Source organism: Myotis brandtii, unplaced genomic scaffold (genome assembly GCF_000412655.1).
Source record: "Myotis brandtii unplaced genomic scaffold, ASM41265v1 scaffold32, whole genome shotgun sequence".
NCBI classification, from domain to species: Eukaryota; Metazoa; Chordata; class Mammalia; order Chiroptera; family Vespertilionidae; genus Myotis; species Myotis brandtii.
The window spans coordinates 2,515,016-2,534,391 of record NW_005362269.1 but is presented as its reverse complement, the minus strand read 5'-3'; the positions used below and the strand labels follow the sequence as shown (position 1 = coordinate 2,534,391).

At 46.2% G+C, this 19,376-nt stretch overlaps 1 protein-coding gene across 2 annotated transcripts in view; it reads left to right on the top strand.

Moving 5' to 3' along the window:
* GLRA1 (glycine receptor, alpha 1) overlaps nt 1–8,393 on the top strand; it is a 63,912-nt gene extending 55,519 nt beyond the window's left edge. Inside the window, exons 8-9 of one of the 2 annotated variants that reach the window (XM_005870511.2) lie at nt 4,246–4,392; nt 7,947–8,393. In XM_005870511.2, coding sequence (XP_005870573.1) covers nt 4,246–4,392; nt 7,947–8,237 — 438 coding nt within the window. In that variant the 3' untranslated portion in view covers nt 8,238–8,393. Of the gene's footprint in view, nt 1–4,245; nt 4,393–7,922 lie in introns of both variants that reach the window. The other variant, XM_005870510.2, reaches the window with a different exon arrangement.
* The last annotated feature ends 10,983 nt before the right edge of the window (nt 8,394–19,376 follow it).

Here is a 19,376-nt window from a genome sequence, read left to right as displayed (position 1 = left end):
GGAGGGAGGGAAGGAAAGAACAATTGCAATTGTTCAATGCAATCCCCAGACACCTTTTGCTCCATTCTCTACCAACATTAGACACACATTCTGCTTCATTTACTGTTAACACTCAACTCCTCCATTCACTTTTAGTGCTGAGTACAACATTCCACCCCTTTCACCATTAATGTAGATACTCTGACTTGGGGGTCTCCAAGACCACCCCCATGTTCAGAGACTTGAAAGGACTCAAAGACTCAGCATATAGTTGTACTCAAGGCTAAGACGTCTTACAGTGGTATATCCAGGATGCACAGCTAGATGACAAGGAAAGTGACATGTGCAGAGTCTGGAGGAATCCTTGGGCAGGCTTCCTTGCTCTCTCCCTCCCTCCCATGAGGGACCACAGAGAGCACCCTCTTACCCAGCAACAAAAGGCAGCACAAGTGTGAAATGTTTCTGCCCAGAGAGACAGAAAGAGAAAGTGTTTAGGGATTCATTTAAGATTCATTATTGGGCCAGGCTGGTGTGGCTCAGTGGATGAGCTTCGACCCATGAACCAGAAGGTCACAGTTCAATTCCCAGTTGGGGCACATGCCCAGGTTGTGAAATCAATCCCCAGTAGGGGGTGTGCAGGAGGCAGTCTATCAATGATTCTCTCTCATCATTGATGTTTCTCTCCCTCTCCCTTCTTCTCCCTAAAATCAATAAAAAAAACTTATTTTTTTTAAAGATTCAGTATTGAAGCTTTTTACTGGGTGCTGGGTGCCTAGCACATAACAAAATTCCAGACCCCCAGAAGGAAAACAGATGTTCAGCATAAACCATGTTGTTTGTACAAGCAGTCCAAGCACCCTTATCAGTTAGGGAAAGTGGGAACAACCCCCAATTCCAAGTTCCCAGATGTCCTCCAAGGGCCAGCCTTGCAAGCAGGTCCTTTGTAAGATAGCAGCCTCATGTTATGCCTGATACGCTAACCCTCCTCTACACATACCTCAATCTGATTCTTATATTTCTAATGTTAAACACCACTTTCTAGTACATTCACTATTAACTCTTGAATTGTATGCTGCTCCATTCACTATTAACCCTAGACCGCAGATTTCACTCCGTTTACTAGTAATGCCAGGTACGCATTCTGCTTCATTCATTCTAGGCTAGACACAACATTCTGCTCCATTCTTCCAAGGCCAGGCACAGTATTCCACTTCATTCATTACTGACAGCAGACACTAACTCTCCTCCAGTCACTCTTGCTGTAAATGTACCATTCTGTTCCCTTCACTATTAACACTAGAGCTCACATTCTGCTTAATTCACTTGTAACATCAAACAATGTGCTGCTTCATTTACTATTAATGCCAAACACCACATACTCCTCCGTCCCCCGTGCTCGAGATCCAAGGTTCTGTTCCTTCGCTGTGAATGCCGGGTGCCCCATTCTGCTGTGCTCTCTTCTAACGCTAGGCACTGCCTCCGCCTACATTCCCTGCTGTCATTGCAGACACATTCTTCTTTATCCACCCAACACTAGATGCAACATTCTGCGCTGCTCCCAATGCCAGGCACCACCCTCTGCTCCCTCAGCCTCATTTTAAATGCAATGTGCTGCACAATGTCCAATTAATGCCACACTTAACATTCTGTTTTGATACAGAAACACTGAAATAACACACAATGAGCACTATAACACCCTTTACCTGCATTCCAATTGTTAGCATTTTGCCTCATTCCCTTCATCTCTGTCCCTCTATATATAGATAGGTAGGTGGGCAAGGGAAGTGGGTAGATAGATGCAGTTTTTGCTCAAGTATTTGAAAGCTACCCCCATCATGACAATAAAGAATAGGGATCATAATGATATTATGACATCTAAAAAATTAACATTAATTGAATAATCATTGTTAAATTAGGAATAACACCGTAATTTCAAGCCCCCTATGGACATCTCACCCCTAGCTTTCCTGTTTAAGCTTTTTGATCAACCCATTGTTTGCCTCGATGGTTACCTGATGCTCAGCAGTTATCACTGTTTTCATCAAATGCCCCCAGGGAGAGGTTGTCACACTGGGCCAGCAATTTTCAGTGAGCCCCATGTTAGGTCCAATATGACAGTCCTCTGGAGATGGAGCTTTGCACAAGCTCCAACTCTGTTCTGCCCCATCAGTGGCTGCCAGGACATTGGTTTTCAAGGCTGGCATGGAGCTGAGGGAAGGGGATAGAAATGGGGCAATTTAAAACACCACAAAGCCCCAAGGGAAATTAAAACATATGTCCACACAAAAATTTGTACAGATGTTTGTAGCAGTATTATTCGTAATAGTCAAAAGGTAGACACAGCTCTAACCAGTTTGGCTCAATGGATAGAGCGTCGGCCTGCGGACTGAAGGGTCCCAGGTTCAATTCCGGTCAAGGGCATGTACCTTGGTTGCAGGCACATCCCCAGTGCGGGGTGTGCAGGAGGCAGCTGATCGATGTTCCTTTCTCGATGCTTCTAACTCTATCCCTCTCCCTTCTTCTCTGTAAAAAATCAATAAAATATATATATTAAAAAAAAAAGGTAGACACAACCCAAATGCCCATCAACTAATGAATGAATCAACAAATTGTGGTATATTCATACAATGGAATATTATTTGGCCATTAAAAATGAAATACTGCCCTGCCAGCATGGCTTAGTGGTTGAGCGTCAACCTATGAACCAGGGGTCACAGTTCAATTCCCTTCAGGGCACATGCCCAGGTTCCAGGCTTGATCCCCAGTGTGGGGCAGGAGGCAGATGATCAATGATTCTCTCTCATCATTAATGTTTCTCTCTCTCCCTCTACCTTCCTCTTTGAAATCAATATATATACATATATTTTAAATGAAATACTAATACATGTTAAAATATGGATAAACCTTGAAAATGTTATGCTAAGTGAAAGAAATTAGTCATAAAAGGTCACATATTATTCCATTCATATGAAATGTCCAGAACAGGGAAATCTATAAAGACAGAGAATAAATTACTAGTTGCTTAGGACCGGGGGTAGGGGAATTGGGGCAATAGAGAGATGACAGCTAAAAGTTACTAGGTTTTTATTTTGAGGTGATAAAAGTTCTGAAATGGACTGTGCTGATGGTTGTACATTATCTGTGAATGTATAAAAAATCATGGAAGTGAACACTTTAAATGTGTGCATTGTGCAGTATGTGAATTATATCTCAATGAAGCTACTTTTTAAAATACTAAAAGCTTGCTGTTCTCACTGAGATTCAGTTGTCTAATGGCTAATTACCAGAGTTCTGAAAAAAGTTTATTGTAACCTTTTTTAAAAAAATATATTTTATTGATTTTTTACAGAGAGGAAGGGAGAAAGAGAGGGATAGAGAGTTAGAAACATTGATGATATAGATGACCACAAAATATGTAAATAACCTGGAAAACCAGCCACAACCAGCAATTTAAAATTACTCTTACTTTACTTGGAGAAAATCAGTTTCATAGTACTGGTTTTAAATCCATTTACGTTTATTTGTTTCATTTTGTTTTATTTTCAACCATGTACTTTTATAGATTCTTTTTCAGAAGTAAAATTTTGTACATATGTATATGTACATATCTGTTTCATTTGGGTTCATTTCTATAGAATTTGTAAGAATGAAAATAAACGTTTTGATTCCCTGATAAAATAAAAAAAAAAATAAAGAAAAGAAAAGAAACATTGATTCAGCTGCTTCCTGCACACTCCCTACTGGGGATGTGCCTGCAACCCAGGTACATGCCCTTGACCAGAATCGAACCTGGGACCCTTATGTCCACAGGCCAACACTCTATCCACTGAGCCAAACCAGTCAGGGCTATTGTGTCCATTTTTGCTAGTTCTCTTGTGGCTTTGATGGAGGAGCGAGTTTTTGAAGCTCTTACTCCACAATTTCCTGGCAATCTCCACTTTGACATTAGGTGTGGCATCCCGTTCCTTCACCCTGAGACTAAACATAGCATTCTGTTCCACTGAACACTAATCCTGGGCCCACCGCCCTCCTCTCGCCAGTACTCTTCCAGGCACCGTGTTCTGTTGTGCCCAATATTCTGCCCGGTCTTCTTGATGTGTTTTTCTTTGTTTTCTTCTGTAGCCTCCACCCTAATATCCCAGCTGAGGAGAGGACAGCAGTGGGGGATGAGAGGAGTTACTGAGCAGCAGAAAACATTCCACCATACTCAATATTCCACCCTCCTCTGCCCTCACTCCCTTGTGTTCTTCCCCCACCCCGCCTCAGGTGTCCTACGTGAAAGCCATTGACATTTGGATGGCGGTGTGCCTGCTCTTCGTGTTCTCCGCCTTGCTTGAGTATGCTGCTGTCAACTTCGTGTCTCGGCAGCACAAAGAGCTGCTCCGGTTCAGGAGGAAGCGAAGACACCACAAGGTAGGCCTTTGGGTCACTGCCCGAGGGAGGAGGGACAGCTGGTGGCAGCCTTGTCTTGTGATACTTGTTTTGCTGGACCATCGTTCTCAGTGGGAAAGGCAGGCATGAAACAGGAATTAAAGTCATAGAAGTCCTGGCTTCCTCTCCCATAAATAAGGCCCCAATTGGGTCTATAGGCAGTCACTCTTTCAACTGTGATAACACTGCAGAAATTATCAGGTTGCACCCAAAGACAGAACTGATGGAGCAAATGCTGATGGCACCAAGATAATGACTAGCTAAAACCCCAAAGCATGGCAGGCTGCGAGGTGCTTATTAGTGTTTCTTGCAAGGCTGCACTATTTCAGTGGGCGTGGTTCCAGAGGGGAACTGTACCACAGAAGGTGAGATCTCAGAGTAGAATGTCCACATTCCAGGCTTCTGCTTCCTACCTCCAAAAAAGGGGCATCAGGAAAGATCCTCCCCTGAGAGGATTCTCTCACTAAGGGATTGAATATTTGGCAGGCCATCTCTGAAAAGTCACCAACCACCAAATGCCACTGGAGAGCCTGTGGGAGCAAACTGGCCCCACACCTGGTCCATCGCTACTTCCCCAGGAGGATCAGAGAACCCACTCTTCTCTCCAGCCTCATCTTCACATTTGATTGCTGTGGGTGTCACTGGGAGGATTTGACCTCCAAGCCAATTGGCTGTGAGGACTAGCTGTGACTACAGTGGGAGAGCTGCTGTGCAGGAGATACCCCTATGGAGCAGGATTGCTTCAGTGGGGCTTTGGTGCTGAGTCTGCCCCTTGAGTGTTGCTTGTGGAAGTGTAGAGTTGTAATCTGCTATGGTCTGAAGCTGTCTACCAGGTGCACTGGCTCTGGGGCCTCCCAGGAGGTGCAAAGTCAGCCACTGACTGAGGACACCCAGCAGGAGCTACAGAGAGATCTGCAGATTCCTCCTATTTGTATCAGGTTTGGAAGTGCCCAGGTGAGGCCTAGCTGTGAAGCAAAGCAGGCTGGTGCTGGTGCCAGGTCTGGGGCCTTTTATTGATAAGTTTGGGGCACACTGACACCAAATGCAGCTTGAGAGATATTAGCAAAGTCTGAAGCCTGAGCCAAGATAAGCCATTCATATGGAAAAGTTGCTGCATACAGCTTGGGTGGGGCTACAAATTGGATGGGGCGGGGTCTCAGGGAATCACCAGGGCAGAGCAAACAGTGTGTTCCAGATTGACGGGGCTCAGATATGGTTGCCAGTCAGCCCTGGGGCAGAGAAAGTCTCGGCATAGGAACAATGACCCCTGTGAGCCACCCCCAAATTCTTACCCCAAAGCCAGACAATCCAGTTCCCCCCTTTATGTGTCTAGATCTCCCAGTGCCTCCTGGCGCTGGAGCTCAGAGGAAACGAGTCTGAGTAACTTCATGCCTCGCCCTTTAAGAGAAAAACCTGGGTCTCGGGCAACCTCCGTGTCCTCGGCCACAATCCCTGCTGGTTTTGACAGCCTGAAGTTACAGGGACTTCTCTTCCCAGCTCTGGGACCCTCGGTGTGGGGGAGTCTGGTGTGGGGCTGGGACTCCTTGTTCCTCACAGTGGCCTCTGCGGTTTAAAAAAAAAAATGGTACATGTGGATGCTGGCCCAGCCCATTCCATGCCTCTGCCCCTCCTACCAGTCTCAATGTGCTTTCTTTTTTACTTTTCTAGTTGTAGGACTTCCATTCAGCCAGCTTTCAGGTGGTTCTGAATGATGGTTGTTCTGTAATTTAGTTGTAATTTTGATGTGGTGGTGGGAGGCAGCGAGTACCGGCCTTTACCTACGCTGCCATCTTCTCATTTATTATTTATGCACTTTCTCTGTTGCCCCTGTGCATCCCCAACTCCCTGCCTTAGGCTCACTACCAACATGCCTGCTGCCCTCATCCTTCTCGTCTCTCCGTTTCTGAGCTAAGTGATCTTGCCCTATTCGTATGTTCATTCAGTGTTGAGGGGTCAATGAATGTGATAGACTTTACTCTGAGTTCACAGAGCTTACAGTATAATGAGAGAGGTAGACATCAATTAAGGAATACAATGTGTTAAGAGCTTCAAGGAAGGGGGGGGGCAGTGTACAGGGACCTTATGGACAACATGCAGGGACTCCTAGCCTATTTCTGGGCTCAAAGGCTTCTGAGTACGAATTAATTCAGTGGAAGAGAAGGAGTTGGAAGCAGGACTGGAGGTGGGAGTGTGCCCCAGGCAGAGAGGACAGATGGAGCAGGGGCCCGGAGTTAGAGAGCGAGTGTGGTATTTCCGACACTATGGAAATGTTTCAGGGTGAGTGGAGCACAGGATGCCAGAGAGACAACGGCACAGATGAGACTGGAGAGGCAGGCAGGGTCCTCCCTCAGAGCTCACATGGAAAGAACACAAAGCTACATGTGATGAGAGCAGACAATGGGGCCTCCATGATTCTGATCCAGGCAAGATGACTTAGCTCAGGGAGGGAGAGATGAGAAGGACAGGGCAGCAGGCGTGTTAATGTGAGCCTAAGGGAGGTGGGGTGCACAGGGATGACTCAGGAAGTGCCACAATGCTGGCAGGTGTGCACAGGGAGAGAAAAGCCTGTAAAGCAGCGGTTCTCAACCTGTGGGTCGCGACCCCTTTGGGGGTCCAACAACCCTTTCACAGGGGTCGCCTAAGACCATCGGAAAACACATATATAATTACATATTGTTTTTGTGATTAACCACTATGTTTTAATTATGTTCAATTTGTAACAATGAAATTGGGGGTCACCACAACATGAGGAACTGTATTAAAGGGTCGCGGCATTAGGAAGGTTGAGAACCACTGCTGTAAAGGTAAGTGGGAGCCAAATAATGAAGGGCCTTGAATGAAAACCTGATACAGGCCCAGAGCTATGTCTGAGGCCACAACTGCCAGGGATATGGGGACATGGAAGTAGGAAGAAACTGTGGCTTCCCGGCTTAAGAAACGCAGGTGAGGCCCACAGCACTTGCTCCCTCCTGGACAATTCACCCCCTCGCCCTCACCCACACACAAGAAGATATTAACTGGGGATGGGGGTGGGGGAGGAGGGCAAGGAGGCAACAGAAGCAAAGCAGGGGATCTCTCCAAATTGTCCCCTGGATTTCCAATAAAGCAGCATCCTGAGTGTGTACTCATCTCTGACCTCTGATGGGCAAAAGAACCTTTGAGGTAGTGAGATGACTCTTACCCCCACTTGTAGGTAAAAATGCAATAAAATAAACCCTGAGACTCACAGAAGAAAGTGACTTGCCTAAGGTCCTACAGTTAGAAGGTAATAGAGCTGACAGGCGAACTCGGGTCTCAGGATCCTATGCCTCGTTTCTATCCCCTGGTTTGCATCTGTTTAAGGCACTCGAGCGGCGCCCCTCTATAAGGCATAACTCCCCAGCCAGCCAGAAAGCCTCAGAATCCTGGAGTGGTGCAGGGAGGCAGGGAGGCCGGGAGGGCCAGAAGGCATGGCCTGGCCCCAGGGAGTGCCTTGCAGGGAGGGTGCCCAGCCCCTGTCTTATTTTAAGTAGAGCCCCATGTTGAATCTATTCCAGGAGGATGAGGCGGGAGAGGGCCGCTTCAACTTCTCTGCCTATGGGATGGGCCCAGCCTGTCTACAGGCCAAGGATGGCATCTCGGTCAAGGGAGCCAACAACAACAACACCACCAACCCCGCTCCTGCGCCATCCAAGACCCCGGAGGAGATGCGAAAACTCTTCATCCAGAGGGCCAAGAAGATCGACAAAATATCGCGCATCGGCTTCCCCATGGCCTTCCTCATCTTCAACATGTTCTACTGGATCATCTACAAGATCGTCCGCAGGGAGGACGTCCACAACCAGTGACGGGTCTGGGACGGGGAAGGCTGGGAGCGGGCGGTAGGACCAGCACAGGCATCTGAGAGGCGAGGAAGAGGCGGGAGAGGGCGGGGCACGCACACACGATCCCACTCTCTCTCTGCACCGCGTGCGAAAGCAAGAGGCATCGATGCATGAGTCTTACAATGTGGCACTCTCTATTTAACCACGGGGAGCTGGGGGGAGGGGGTTTCTAACATAGGAACTGAGGGGGGCTGTGCAGTTTTCCTGTTTGGAAGGAGAGTGCAGCCTGCCCCAGAGCAGAAGGAAAGCAATGTAATATATGATATATATTCATGCTTACTATTAATGCAAACCCACAGGAACAAACGATGTTTCTTAACCTATCAGCCTAGTAACTGCTTAAATTGTTAAAGTCACGGAAGTGATGGACACTTTTTTCCCAGAGTGGAAACAGTCACAAATAAGCTTGCTCTGGTGTGTGGCCGCATCACACCCCTCCAAACGCCATGCCTATCTTCACGCCCACCCAGGTGGACACATGCCAAAGCTTCCGCCTCTGCTTCCACAGGGCTGTGCGGCCAGAGCGTGGCAGTGTGCGTGGGAAGAGCTGGAGCGCAGAAGGGAGTGACTAAAGAGATGGGACATTTCAGAGGCGCAAGGATGGAGAATGCAGATAACCCTGCGCAGTCCTCACGTCTCAGGCTAAGGGTCGCACCCGCCCCACTCTGCGCCCTCTCGCTTCTGTGCTCCAGCACGCACCCCCTTACCGTCCACCGCCGCCCAGAAACGCCACCATGGTCTTCTCATTATATTGCCAATATGCAATCTTTTTTATGGTTAAAAAAAAAAGTAATAATCTCAAGAAATAATGTGCATAGACTTGAGTGTAAACAGATGCACTTTTTCAAATGTCTATTTTTTTGGAAAGTCTCTTTGGAATTGCAAATGGCTATATATTTGGGAAGGTGGGGTCGGTGGAATGAATGAATTTATTACAGGTGGTTCTGCAGAGTGAAGTTTTAAGAGAGGCGGGTACTGAAGCTGCTGCAGCTTAGATATATACGGGTGGTAAGAAATGGGAATGTGTAGAAAGTCTGTTCATTATATTTTGACATTTCATGTACCGCAAATAATGTGGGAGCTTGGGGGGGGGTGACCCCATTATATTTTTATAAGTCTTTTTTTTTTCTTTTTCGGTGCTTTGTTTAGCTTTAACATTTAGGAAAGTTGGACAACTATTTCTCTTTCCTTCTAACTCTGATGTGCCAGACCTAACCCCCGATAGGGAGGGCACCCCAGAAAGAAAGGAGAGACTAGAACATGGATTGTAAGGGGAGGGAGATCCAGCAGAAAGGCCCAGCTGCCCCCAGACAGCAGCCTGCAAGGGGGGCTGCAGAGGAAAGAGGGGCTGTCTCTGGCAGCCTCTGCCCCTCTCTGCCAACCCCACCAGGCCTGAAGCACTGGCACCACGGGCTGTGGCCTTCTCCCCGCTCTGGTCAGTAACCAGGATACCGGGTTCCACTTCTTTCTTTGCACTTTAGTGTCTTGGCTTTGGCTCAGTCAGTCGATGGTAAGACAGAGCTGACAATCAGTTTGTACTGCGGCTTGGGGTTTCACTGTGTCTTTAGAGTGTCCCCAACCTGGGGCAGGACCCAGATGAGACGCCGGGAGCCTAACCCCTCCCTAAAGCACCTTTCCGTAGGGACTCTTCTCCTGTTCCCTGAGGCACAATCGCTGATGCCTGCAGAGGCCAAGACAAGGATCTAGAAGGACTTAGGTAAAGGAGATGCACTATGCAGCCAAAAAGGGATTTGACTCTGGGGCTTAAGGACAGAGCTGTTTACAGGGGCTTCCAAGGCCAGTGAGTCATGCCTCCCCTTCTCGGGGCTGTGCAGACCAGAGAGCTGAACTGTGCTCTGGCCCCGGATGATGTGGGCAAAACCTGGAATCTTTTTCTGAGAAGCACTGACAAAGGGGAGCCAAGTGAAGGGGGGGGGGGGGGGGGGGGGGGGGGGGTGTCTCTCATCCAAGACCATCCTTTCCCACCGTAAACTTGTGTCTATGGAGGAAAAGTTAAGTAGAGGGATTGGAACACCACCAGTTCAAGACCAGAATGTCCACCTTTGAGCTGCTGTTAGCGCCTTTCGCCAGCACGATGTTCACTTTATTTAAGGGGGACGCTCCATTCGTGAGTCTTCGAAGAGGCTATTAGCCCCTTTCACTTAGCACTTTATTTAAAAGAAAAATTACTTTTTAATGAAAAAATTAAAGAGGCCCTTCTCCCTACTTTACTCATTGCTGGTCTGAATTCGGAAAGCCTGAAGTCTGGGTGAGTCAGGCAACAAAGGCGCCAGGCCCCGCCGGGGACGAGAGACAGTGCCAATTGTTGAGACATTCCGCCTCCACCCAAACAGCAAAACCCGCAGATTTCAAACTGAATGAAGTGTCCGGAATCTCTCTGAGACAGAAATCCCCGGGCCATTTGCCCAAGCCTGGCTGAGTCCTTGACCTTCTGCCCATATTCAACTTGCGGGCCCACTGGGAGCTGCCAGGTCTAGCAGACAGTATCCAACAGACAACAGAATGATCTCCTTAGCACACAGACCGGGGATGTCACTGGAATCTTCTCTCGGATTATTCCAAACATGGCATCCCTCACGGAAAACAAATGTGAGTGGATGCCTTACAGCAGGGAAAGGAGCCTGAATTCTAGGCCTGCCTCTAACCTGCTGGGTGACTTGGGGTAAATGACTAACCTTTACTTTCTCTAAATGCACGTGGGGAGAGTGGCATAGGTGGCCTCTAACTCCCTCCTCGCTCTAACTGTGCTTGAGCTGGTCTCCGGGACATTCACACGGCAAACAGTTTAATGTAACCCTGATTTCTGAACCTCCCCGGTGGACACGCACATATATGTACACACGTACGTGGACCCACACAATCTTGTTGCCCTCCTCTGAAAAATTGGCAGTTTCATTTTTTCTCTTGCTCTGCTTTACCAAAGGGGAACCGTGGTGGGGTAAACATCAACCATTATAAAGTCAAAACTGGTATCATGCCTACAGGGCGCATGCTCAAGAAGACATTCTCATTCGTGTATAATGTCAGTAAGGATTTAGCAATAAACTTCATGAACTTCATCATTATAGAAAATCAAACTAGATGATTTAGGCCAAATACTTTTTAAGTGGCTCCAAAAAATAGGACAATACTTTTTGAATTTATGGTTTAGAGGATACCATGGCTTAGCACTACACCTGCCAAGTGCCACTGTGAGGGGGAAACTGATTTAGGTGTAATGAGTGGTTCACTGGTTTTCACACCCTACACATGTATAGACCAGTATCTATGCATGAAGGGAGAGTTTATACTGGCACAGAGGAGTTGATTTCACCCACCCCCAAAACTGCAGCTATTCCTGGGAGCCAAATTTAGGAGATAGCAATTAAGCAGACAGATTAATACCAGTAACTTCCCACCTATTAGTTTATAATGTATCTCATTTGTTTCAAGAGCAGCCAAAATAAATGACTCAGCTCTGCCACCCTCTGGTCCTTTTAAACATTCAAAAATCCGCTCTTAGCTGAAGCTATGGGGAATGAATGACCAAGGACGGCCGTGAATAGAAAGAAAATTGAGTGTGCATGCTAACGAGAGATACCTTGGATATAACTCTATTTTTAGTTCAAGTCTAGAAAGACAAAAGGTCATTTGATCCAAATTATTTCTTCTTTTAAGCTTTTGATAAATAAGAAATGTATCCCTCTATGAAGCTCACCAATCTTTTTCAAAGGCTTTTTTTTTGTACTGGGGAGAAAGTAAATATGGCAGGAGAAGGTTCCTTTCTTCAAAGTACCCATTTTCCTGAGCATCATTAAAAAGAGGCTCTATAATGTTAGGTTGCCAAGTAGATTGGTGCCCCAGGTAAGCGGATACAATCACTGATAAGTCAGTCTTTTGTGAAAATTAGATTCCTTAGTTAATTGCAACACACTGACACTGAAGGGAGTTGTCATTGTGTCTGCAGGAACTGCCTCCTTCGTAGAACAGCTGGCAAGCAGAGGGCTCGGTAGTGGTGCAATCGTGCCAGCTTCAGGACTGGGTTGAAATCTGGGATTTGCCACCATTCCCCAGTCCAGCTGGAAGCCCAGGCCTGGACAATGAGCACCCCTCTGGAAGCTATCTGATTTATTCAACCAGCACCTGCTGCACACTCTACCCCCACTCTGCAAGGCACTGGGGAGATGGGGTTTTCTCTCTGGACTCCATTTCTCGGATTAACCAGAAAGCTTCTCTGAGGGGCTGGTGAGGTCTGCTGAGAAAGAGTGAATGGCTCTCTACCCATGATATAAAGCATCGTTAATTCATGAACCAAATAGACCAAAAATTCTCTAAATAGACAAGCAGGAAAGAGGTTTTTAAGATATAGTTTAGCTTTTTTTTGCTCCAAGCCTCTTCTCTTGGAAACCCACTCTAGAAGTTTGAATTAAGGACCCCCCTCTTTTCCTGAAGCTCCATGAAGCTAGCAACAGCTTATCCTGGCCAACGGGAAGAATAAAAGAACTAGGCCTTGCTTGGTTGAGCTGGCTTACTTTTAACAACTTGTATCAGTGTAAGAAAGAGCGTGCATTGGAAAGGTTTTGGTCTCACAGTATCCTGAAATTCCAACAGGCAGAACACCCTGGATAGGATGAAATCCCTGTAGATTCAAACTTTTCAAGCCCTAGCCGGTTTGTCTCAGTGGATAGAGAGTCGGCCTGTGGACTGAAGGGTTGTCACAGCATGTGCAGAAGGCAACAAATCAATGTTTCTCTTACATCGATAGTTCTCTCTGTTCTTCCCTCTCTCTTCTTTTAGTTCAAGTCTAGAAATCACTTTTAAAAATCACTTTTAAATATCCTGAAATGCTACCCTCCCCACCCTAACCCAATATCAAGAGAATGAAAGCACTGACTTTTTTCTGACTGTCCACGCTGAAGATCTGAGGATACCAAGGCGTTCAAGGGTGCCCTGCAAGCATCTCTCCCAGGCCTGAGTGGCCTAGAATCGTGAGGGCCCAGGCTAGATGATGCTTCTATCAATTTTTCATCCTGTTGCTTCCTTAAGGATTTCTCAAGCTGTAAAGACAGCAATGGCAGGAGACGGGTTTGCTCATACGTGGGTGCTATTTCATGCTGTTTAGATGGAGCTGTGTGGTTATTTAAAGTGATAATTAAGGTGCTTTATCATTCTTTGGAACAGCAAAATGAATTCCAAAGTAGAAATTATTGCCCAATAATTTTTAGGATCATTAAGGCTTTTTCAGCTAGCATCCAAACCATTTCTTCTTCCTCCGTTGCTCCCCTCCTCCCACCGCCTCCCTCTGTCTGCATCTCCTCTGTCTCATCAGTCTGCACATCTCATTTTGAGACTAAGCTCTGCCAGAAGATGCTGGTTTATTTCTGAGGGGGCGGGGATGTGCGGGGACTAGAATGGGCCTATGAGCTCCTGTCTCATTTGTTTTAAGGCTGCGGTTTCTATTCCCTCCTCTGGCCCGTGCAGTTTGAAATTTCACTGCTCTGAAAATCTCCACGGGAACACTGGGTCGAGAAGTCAGAGTATAGAGAATGGCAAGCCAAAAATATACCCTTCAGAGAGCCCAGCAACAAAAATGGTATTTTACATAAGGCCAATAACCAGCTACAGAGCAGTACCAGCTAACTAGTCTGAGGATGAAAAGCACTTGCTGGCTGCATGCAGGTTCCAGGCATAATGGGTCCCCATCCCCACACCTGAGCTGCTTCACAGTCAGCTGCATTGCCTTGTTCCTGGCCTGCCACCCTTTTTCAGATCCAGCTGCTTTCTTATGCAACCTTAGAAACCCAGTGTCCTATTTAAACACATCTGCCTTCCAAGATAGACAGAGGTCAGTTGGAAAAGGTCCTCGTTCTGGCGCTACCTCGGGCTCACGTTTCTTGGCTGGCTTACTCCCCTGTAAAAAGAGGGGATTGGCCCTAGCCGGTTTGGTTCAGTGGATAGAGCACTGGCCTGCGGACTGAAGGGGGCCAGGTTCGAGTCTGGTCAAGGGCATGTACCTCAGTTGCAGTCTTTATCCTGGTTTGGGCATGTGCCAGAGGCAACCAATCAATGTGTCTCTCTCACATCGATGTTTCTCTCTCTCAGTCTCTCCCCGTCCCTTCCACTCTCTAAAAATCAATGGAAAAATATCCTTGGTTGAGGATTAACAAAAAATAAAAAGAGGGGGTTGAAGGAGAATTTTCGAAGCCAAACTCTGGATACTTTCATGGGAAGGACGTGTTATAAAATGCTTCACTATTTCCCCATTTCACTGTCACACTTAGAGCCCCTCCCAGGCCTTCCAGGGACAGGTAGGGAGAGGTTGAGACAGAGGGGTCTTGGCCCTCAAGGAGATTACAGCCTTCACTTTCCTGCCATCACTCAAGGTATTTCCCAGCACCAAGGACTTGCCTCTCAGACTAGCTTCTCACCTGCGAATGCCATCAAACACCAGGACATTGCACCGGGCATTTTAGCAGGCATGTCCTGTGGAGGCTGTGGCCCACTTTCCAGGGCACCTGTGTGAATTCGCTCTGCCAGAGCCTCTGGAAGAATCAAAGAGAAATGTGTCAGAGCAGAACCCGTGAAACTGCCCTTGGGAAGTGACTACAGTGACTCCAGTCCCCTCCCAGCCTGATCCCAGCCCCCAAACAGACATAATTTAAATATAACCAGAAACTTCCAGCAAGACTGAAGAATATTTCCGTTAATGTAGGTGTAGTTACAGGCAGAAAAAAATGGGACTGCTCCAGACAATTGGGGGAGGGGGAAGGGTCATCTAAATTCATACCATTAGGTAGGCTACACTAATAAAAAGAAAAAATATTACAGCAGGTGTAGCTGGAGTTGGGCCAGCGCTCTCCACTCCAGCTGTCTCCACTCCCCACCCCCAAACAAAACCTCACCCTGGCAACCCTGAAATTGCTTCCACACTCCTGTAGCTCCAACAAACACTGTTTGTCATCAGAAAACACTGCTCCTGTCTTTCCCAACAGGGATGTGTTTATGCTCTATTTCAACGGGATCTCTTCAAAATGTCTATAGGGTGACATGACAAATGTTCTCAGTCTCCCTTCATCTGGCCCTGGAATTAATGAGAATATTGCAGACAATTTTTTTTCTTGTTCCCAATGCTAAAAATTAAGACTTAAAATTAACACTGTAAAGAATTTCATATTTCCCATAATAATATGGAAACCATATTGTAAACCGTTTCCTACCATCACCATATAGCTAGCCACTCCTTCTTTGCCCCTGAAAAAGATTCAAATCAGGGATGTTTTTTAAAAGGCCTCAAAAAATAAATAAAATAAGAAGAGCCCTCTAAAAGGGATAGCTGTTTCTATAAAACAAATATAGCAAAATGGTAACTGTGTATTCCAGGTGGTTAATAGAGATAGTCATCTAAAATGCTTCCACATTTTCCCCAGTTTCCTAGGGCCTCAATTTTCTTATCAGTAAAACAGGAGTAGTCAAGCTTGAAGGGTTTTCCCAGCTGTAAAGTTTTTCAAAAGGCCACTTCTCTAGTTGTCTTTTAATTGCAGAAAAGAATAGGAGGACTTCTCGCAGACTCTAAGGTGGCCCCACTCTACATCTCATCCTCTCAGCTTTCCTCTAAATCCATCCCAGGTTCCCTCATATGGTGGGAAGGGCACTAGCTTGGAGGTGCAACTACCAAAAGGCACACTATCCTGAACAAGACCATGACCTCTCTGACCTTCAGTTTCTTTGTGTTCAGGGACAGTAATCTCCACATCACAGGTCCAATGTCCAGGTAAAATGACATCATGACTGCTAACTCCACCCCTACACTGCAAACTGGAAAGCATTCTCAGGATCTCAATCGCTATGAAACTCTCATCACTTCTTCCTGTTTGCCAGAAGAGGTCATCAAAGAGCTTTCTTTCCAAACCCAGACAGGCTCCAAAAGGCCAAATCCTTCGGAGCAGCTGACTGACATCTCATGACCAGCTCAAGGCCCTCCTCACTGGTGAATCACTCTATGCTCACTGCTGCGCCTGGGCACGCTCTAGAGACCTCAATTCTAGTCCTGGTTACACTGATCAAGCACCTGCATCCCTTTTACCCAGAGATGAGAGCACCCACTGAACAGAAGGCACCATATTAAGTTCTGCGAATAGTTGCCATTCACATGCAGAGTAGTAGCGGACTGTGAAGAAACCTGGACTATCACAATACTGCTATTGAACACCTCCTGTGTGTTTTTAAATTAAATAACAGAATTTCCACAATGGCCCTAATCTTTTTTCTCATTTTACAGTTGAGGACAGTGGGCTCCAAAAGTTCCTTTCACCAGCCCAAGTCGAAACCTTGCAGAATTTGGACATGATTCTAAAGACAATGGGAAGCTAAGATTTGGAAACAGGCTTGACAGGTTTACATCTTCCACTTTCTGTTTTTGACCTTCAACAAATTATTTCACCCTGTGACCTCAGTCACCCACCTACCTCCCAAATTGTTGACTATAAAATAAGTAATTGATGTAGTTTGTCATTAAAAAGCAGAATATATGAGATTAGTCCATTTTAACTGAATCTTATAACTTAATAAAAATTATGGAGCCTTTGGTACTTTCCAGTATACAAAAATTTAACTCCGATAATCTGTTAAATACCAGGGAGTACTATCTTGTACTAGGATGGAAATCCATCATCTTTTAGATCAAGAACCAAGCGAGACAATCTTTGGTCTTCATCTTCTCAGAACTTGGTCATAAGCAACATAAACTTATCAGCCCACCTTAAAAGGTTGAGCATCTACTAATCCAGTGTCTGGTACATGAAGGATTTAGCACTGATGTGAGGTCATGTTCCAGCTAGAGTTATGGAAGAACCCAAGCAGGGTGAGCAGCGGGCAGGTGGGAATCGATGGCATTTGGAGGACAGTGACAACACACTCCCTGCTAACAGTCCTGCAGGAGTTAACTGTGTTTCCAGAGTGGCCTAGATTTGCCTGGAATCAAGAGTAAGGACTACACCTTTTCTGGAGGTCTTCCCTAAATCTGGAATCCCTTTAAAACATTCATTCAACTAAGACGAGGCACATCCTACAAACCTTGCAAGGCACGGGAATCAGAGGACTGTCCCTAACTACAGAATTTAAACTTAGTGACGTGATATGTGATCTGGATAGGAGTCCTCCAACCCAGGGGATAATGTGGTAATAGAGACCAGAGAAAGAATTCAGAGGCGAGAAATTGGGTCTCACAGGAACCGCTCTTGGAGGACAGCATAGGTGAGCTCAGACTCTTAAAGTTATTTCCCATAGCAGTTTACTATCTGGATTTATATAATTGTGGTTTCACCTTTTAAATACGAGTAACTACTTACCCCAAGCAGGTGTTCAGGTAAAGAGGGAGCACCTCTCTATGAGATGCCATTGAAATGAGTAATAAAAGTGGGGGCAGACCGTAGCCAGTTTGGCTCCGTGATAGAGCATCAGCCTATGGACCAAAGAGCCCCGGGGTCGGTTCCAGTCAAGGGCACATATCTCAATTGCAGGCTCCTCGCTGGCCCTGGCCCTGGTCAGGGTGCGTGCAGAAGGCAACCAGTCCATGTTTCTCTCACATCACATTTCTCAGGTGAGAATTTTTAAAAAAAAAAAATTTTTTTTTAAGTAGAAGCTGCTGCTTGTCTCCCCATCCTTTTGCTTCTGACCTAACAATCCCTTAAGTGACTTGATGTGCACAAACTAGGCCAGACCAGTTCACGGGACAAGGCCTCTGCTTACTCCAGTTCCTAGGACTTGGTTGGCCTGTCCATGTCTCTCCGCCTGCATCCAGAAGCTTGGCCTTTGGCAGAACAGGACCATGAGCTACAGCAGTGATGCCAGAATGTGTGGGCCACTGCTCTGAAGGCCAGGGCCAGTCCTGCATAGCTCTGCATGCTGGTGAGACAAAGGGCACTCTGAATGGCCTGTTGAGTGAGCCGTCACGGTCACTGGGTGTGTAGGTAACTGCTATGTGCTATGTAATTAATTGCCTTGATATGATTTTTCAAAATGTCTCAGCATGGAGAAAGCAGCTCGGCCTCTCGGGGTCATGTCAGAAGTGGAAGCTCAGGGAGGAGGTCTCCATAGTTGGTGTCATAGCCAGGACTAACCTCCCTACACCTGCCTGTCATCCATCCACCTGCTGTTTATTAAATCACTGTGGCAAGAAGTGCAGTGTAAAAGCAGAGCATGAGAATAAAAGCCTCTTTTCTTACAATGTAAGAGGGGACAATCAAAATTACAAAACAATCACTAATGAGGAATGCAGGAAATATGTACGAGAAAGGAGGGTGCCCAAAGTGGGCAGAAAACAGATCATGGAGCCTTTCAAGACCTGAGAGCCATTTGAGCAGTAGCACCTTAAAGAACAGGTGAGATTTTGACAGATGGGGAAAGAGTATTCCAGCAGAGGGAATAACAGGAGTAAAAACTTGGAGGTAAAAAAACAAGGGGCAGGTACAAGGTACAGTGATTATCCGTTTGGTTCAAGTGTAGTGAATGGTAGGCACAGATAAAGCATGGAGTACATCATAACAACCTTAAAGTTCTAACAGACCCGGGGCACACCTTCAGGGTCCGAGAGTTCATTCTATCTCCTTCCCATTAGCTGACACTTCCAGCCTCATTCAGATTCTCTATACTTATTTGGGGGAACTTACCTTTTCCTTCATCTTAGAAGTAGACATAGTACCCACTAGAAATTCACATCTTCAAGGGCATTAATTCACCCCGACATATAGGAAGCACTTAGGTTGTGCTCAGTAGACACTGGAGAGGGGATAATAGAGATACAATCAAGTCCTGATTCTACACTGAAATTGCTGGTCTATGGTGACTCTGAAAAACTTTCTAGAGCTTCATCTTTTGCCAGCCAGCCAGTACTTAGGACATGCAGGTACTTCTAAAGGAGAGCTTGTGGTGCAAATACTATTACCTTTTGTTAAACTGAATTAGAAAACAGAGCTGACCTGGAAGGAAAGTATAGCCTAGCATGTCCTTTTTATTTTCAGCTGCACCTAAAATGACTTCTCCCAACCTAGAGCATCTCTCCCTAGTCAAAGCATGAAGTCATGTTCATAAAGAAAAAAAAGGTGT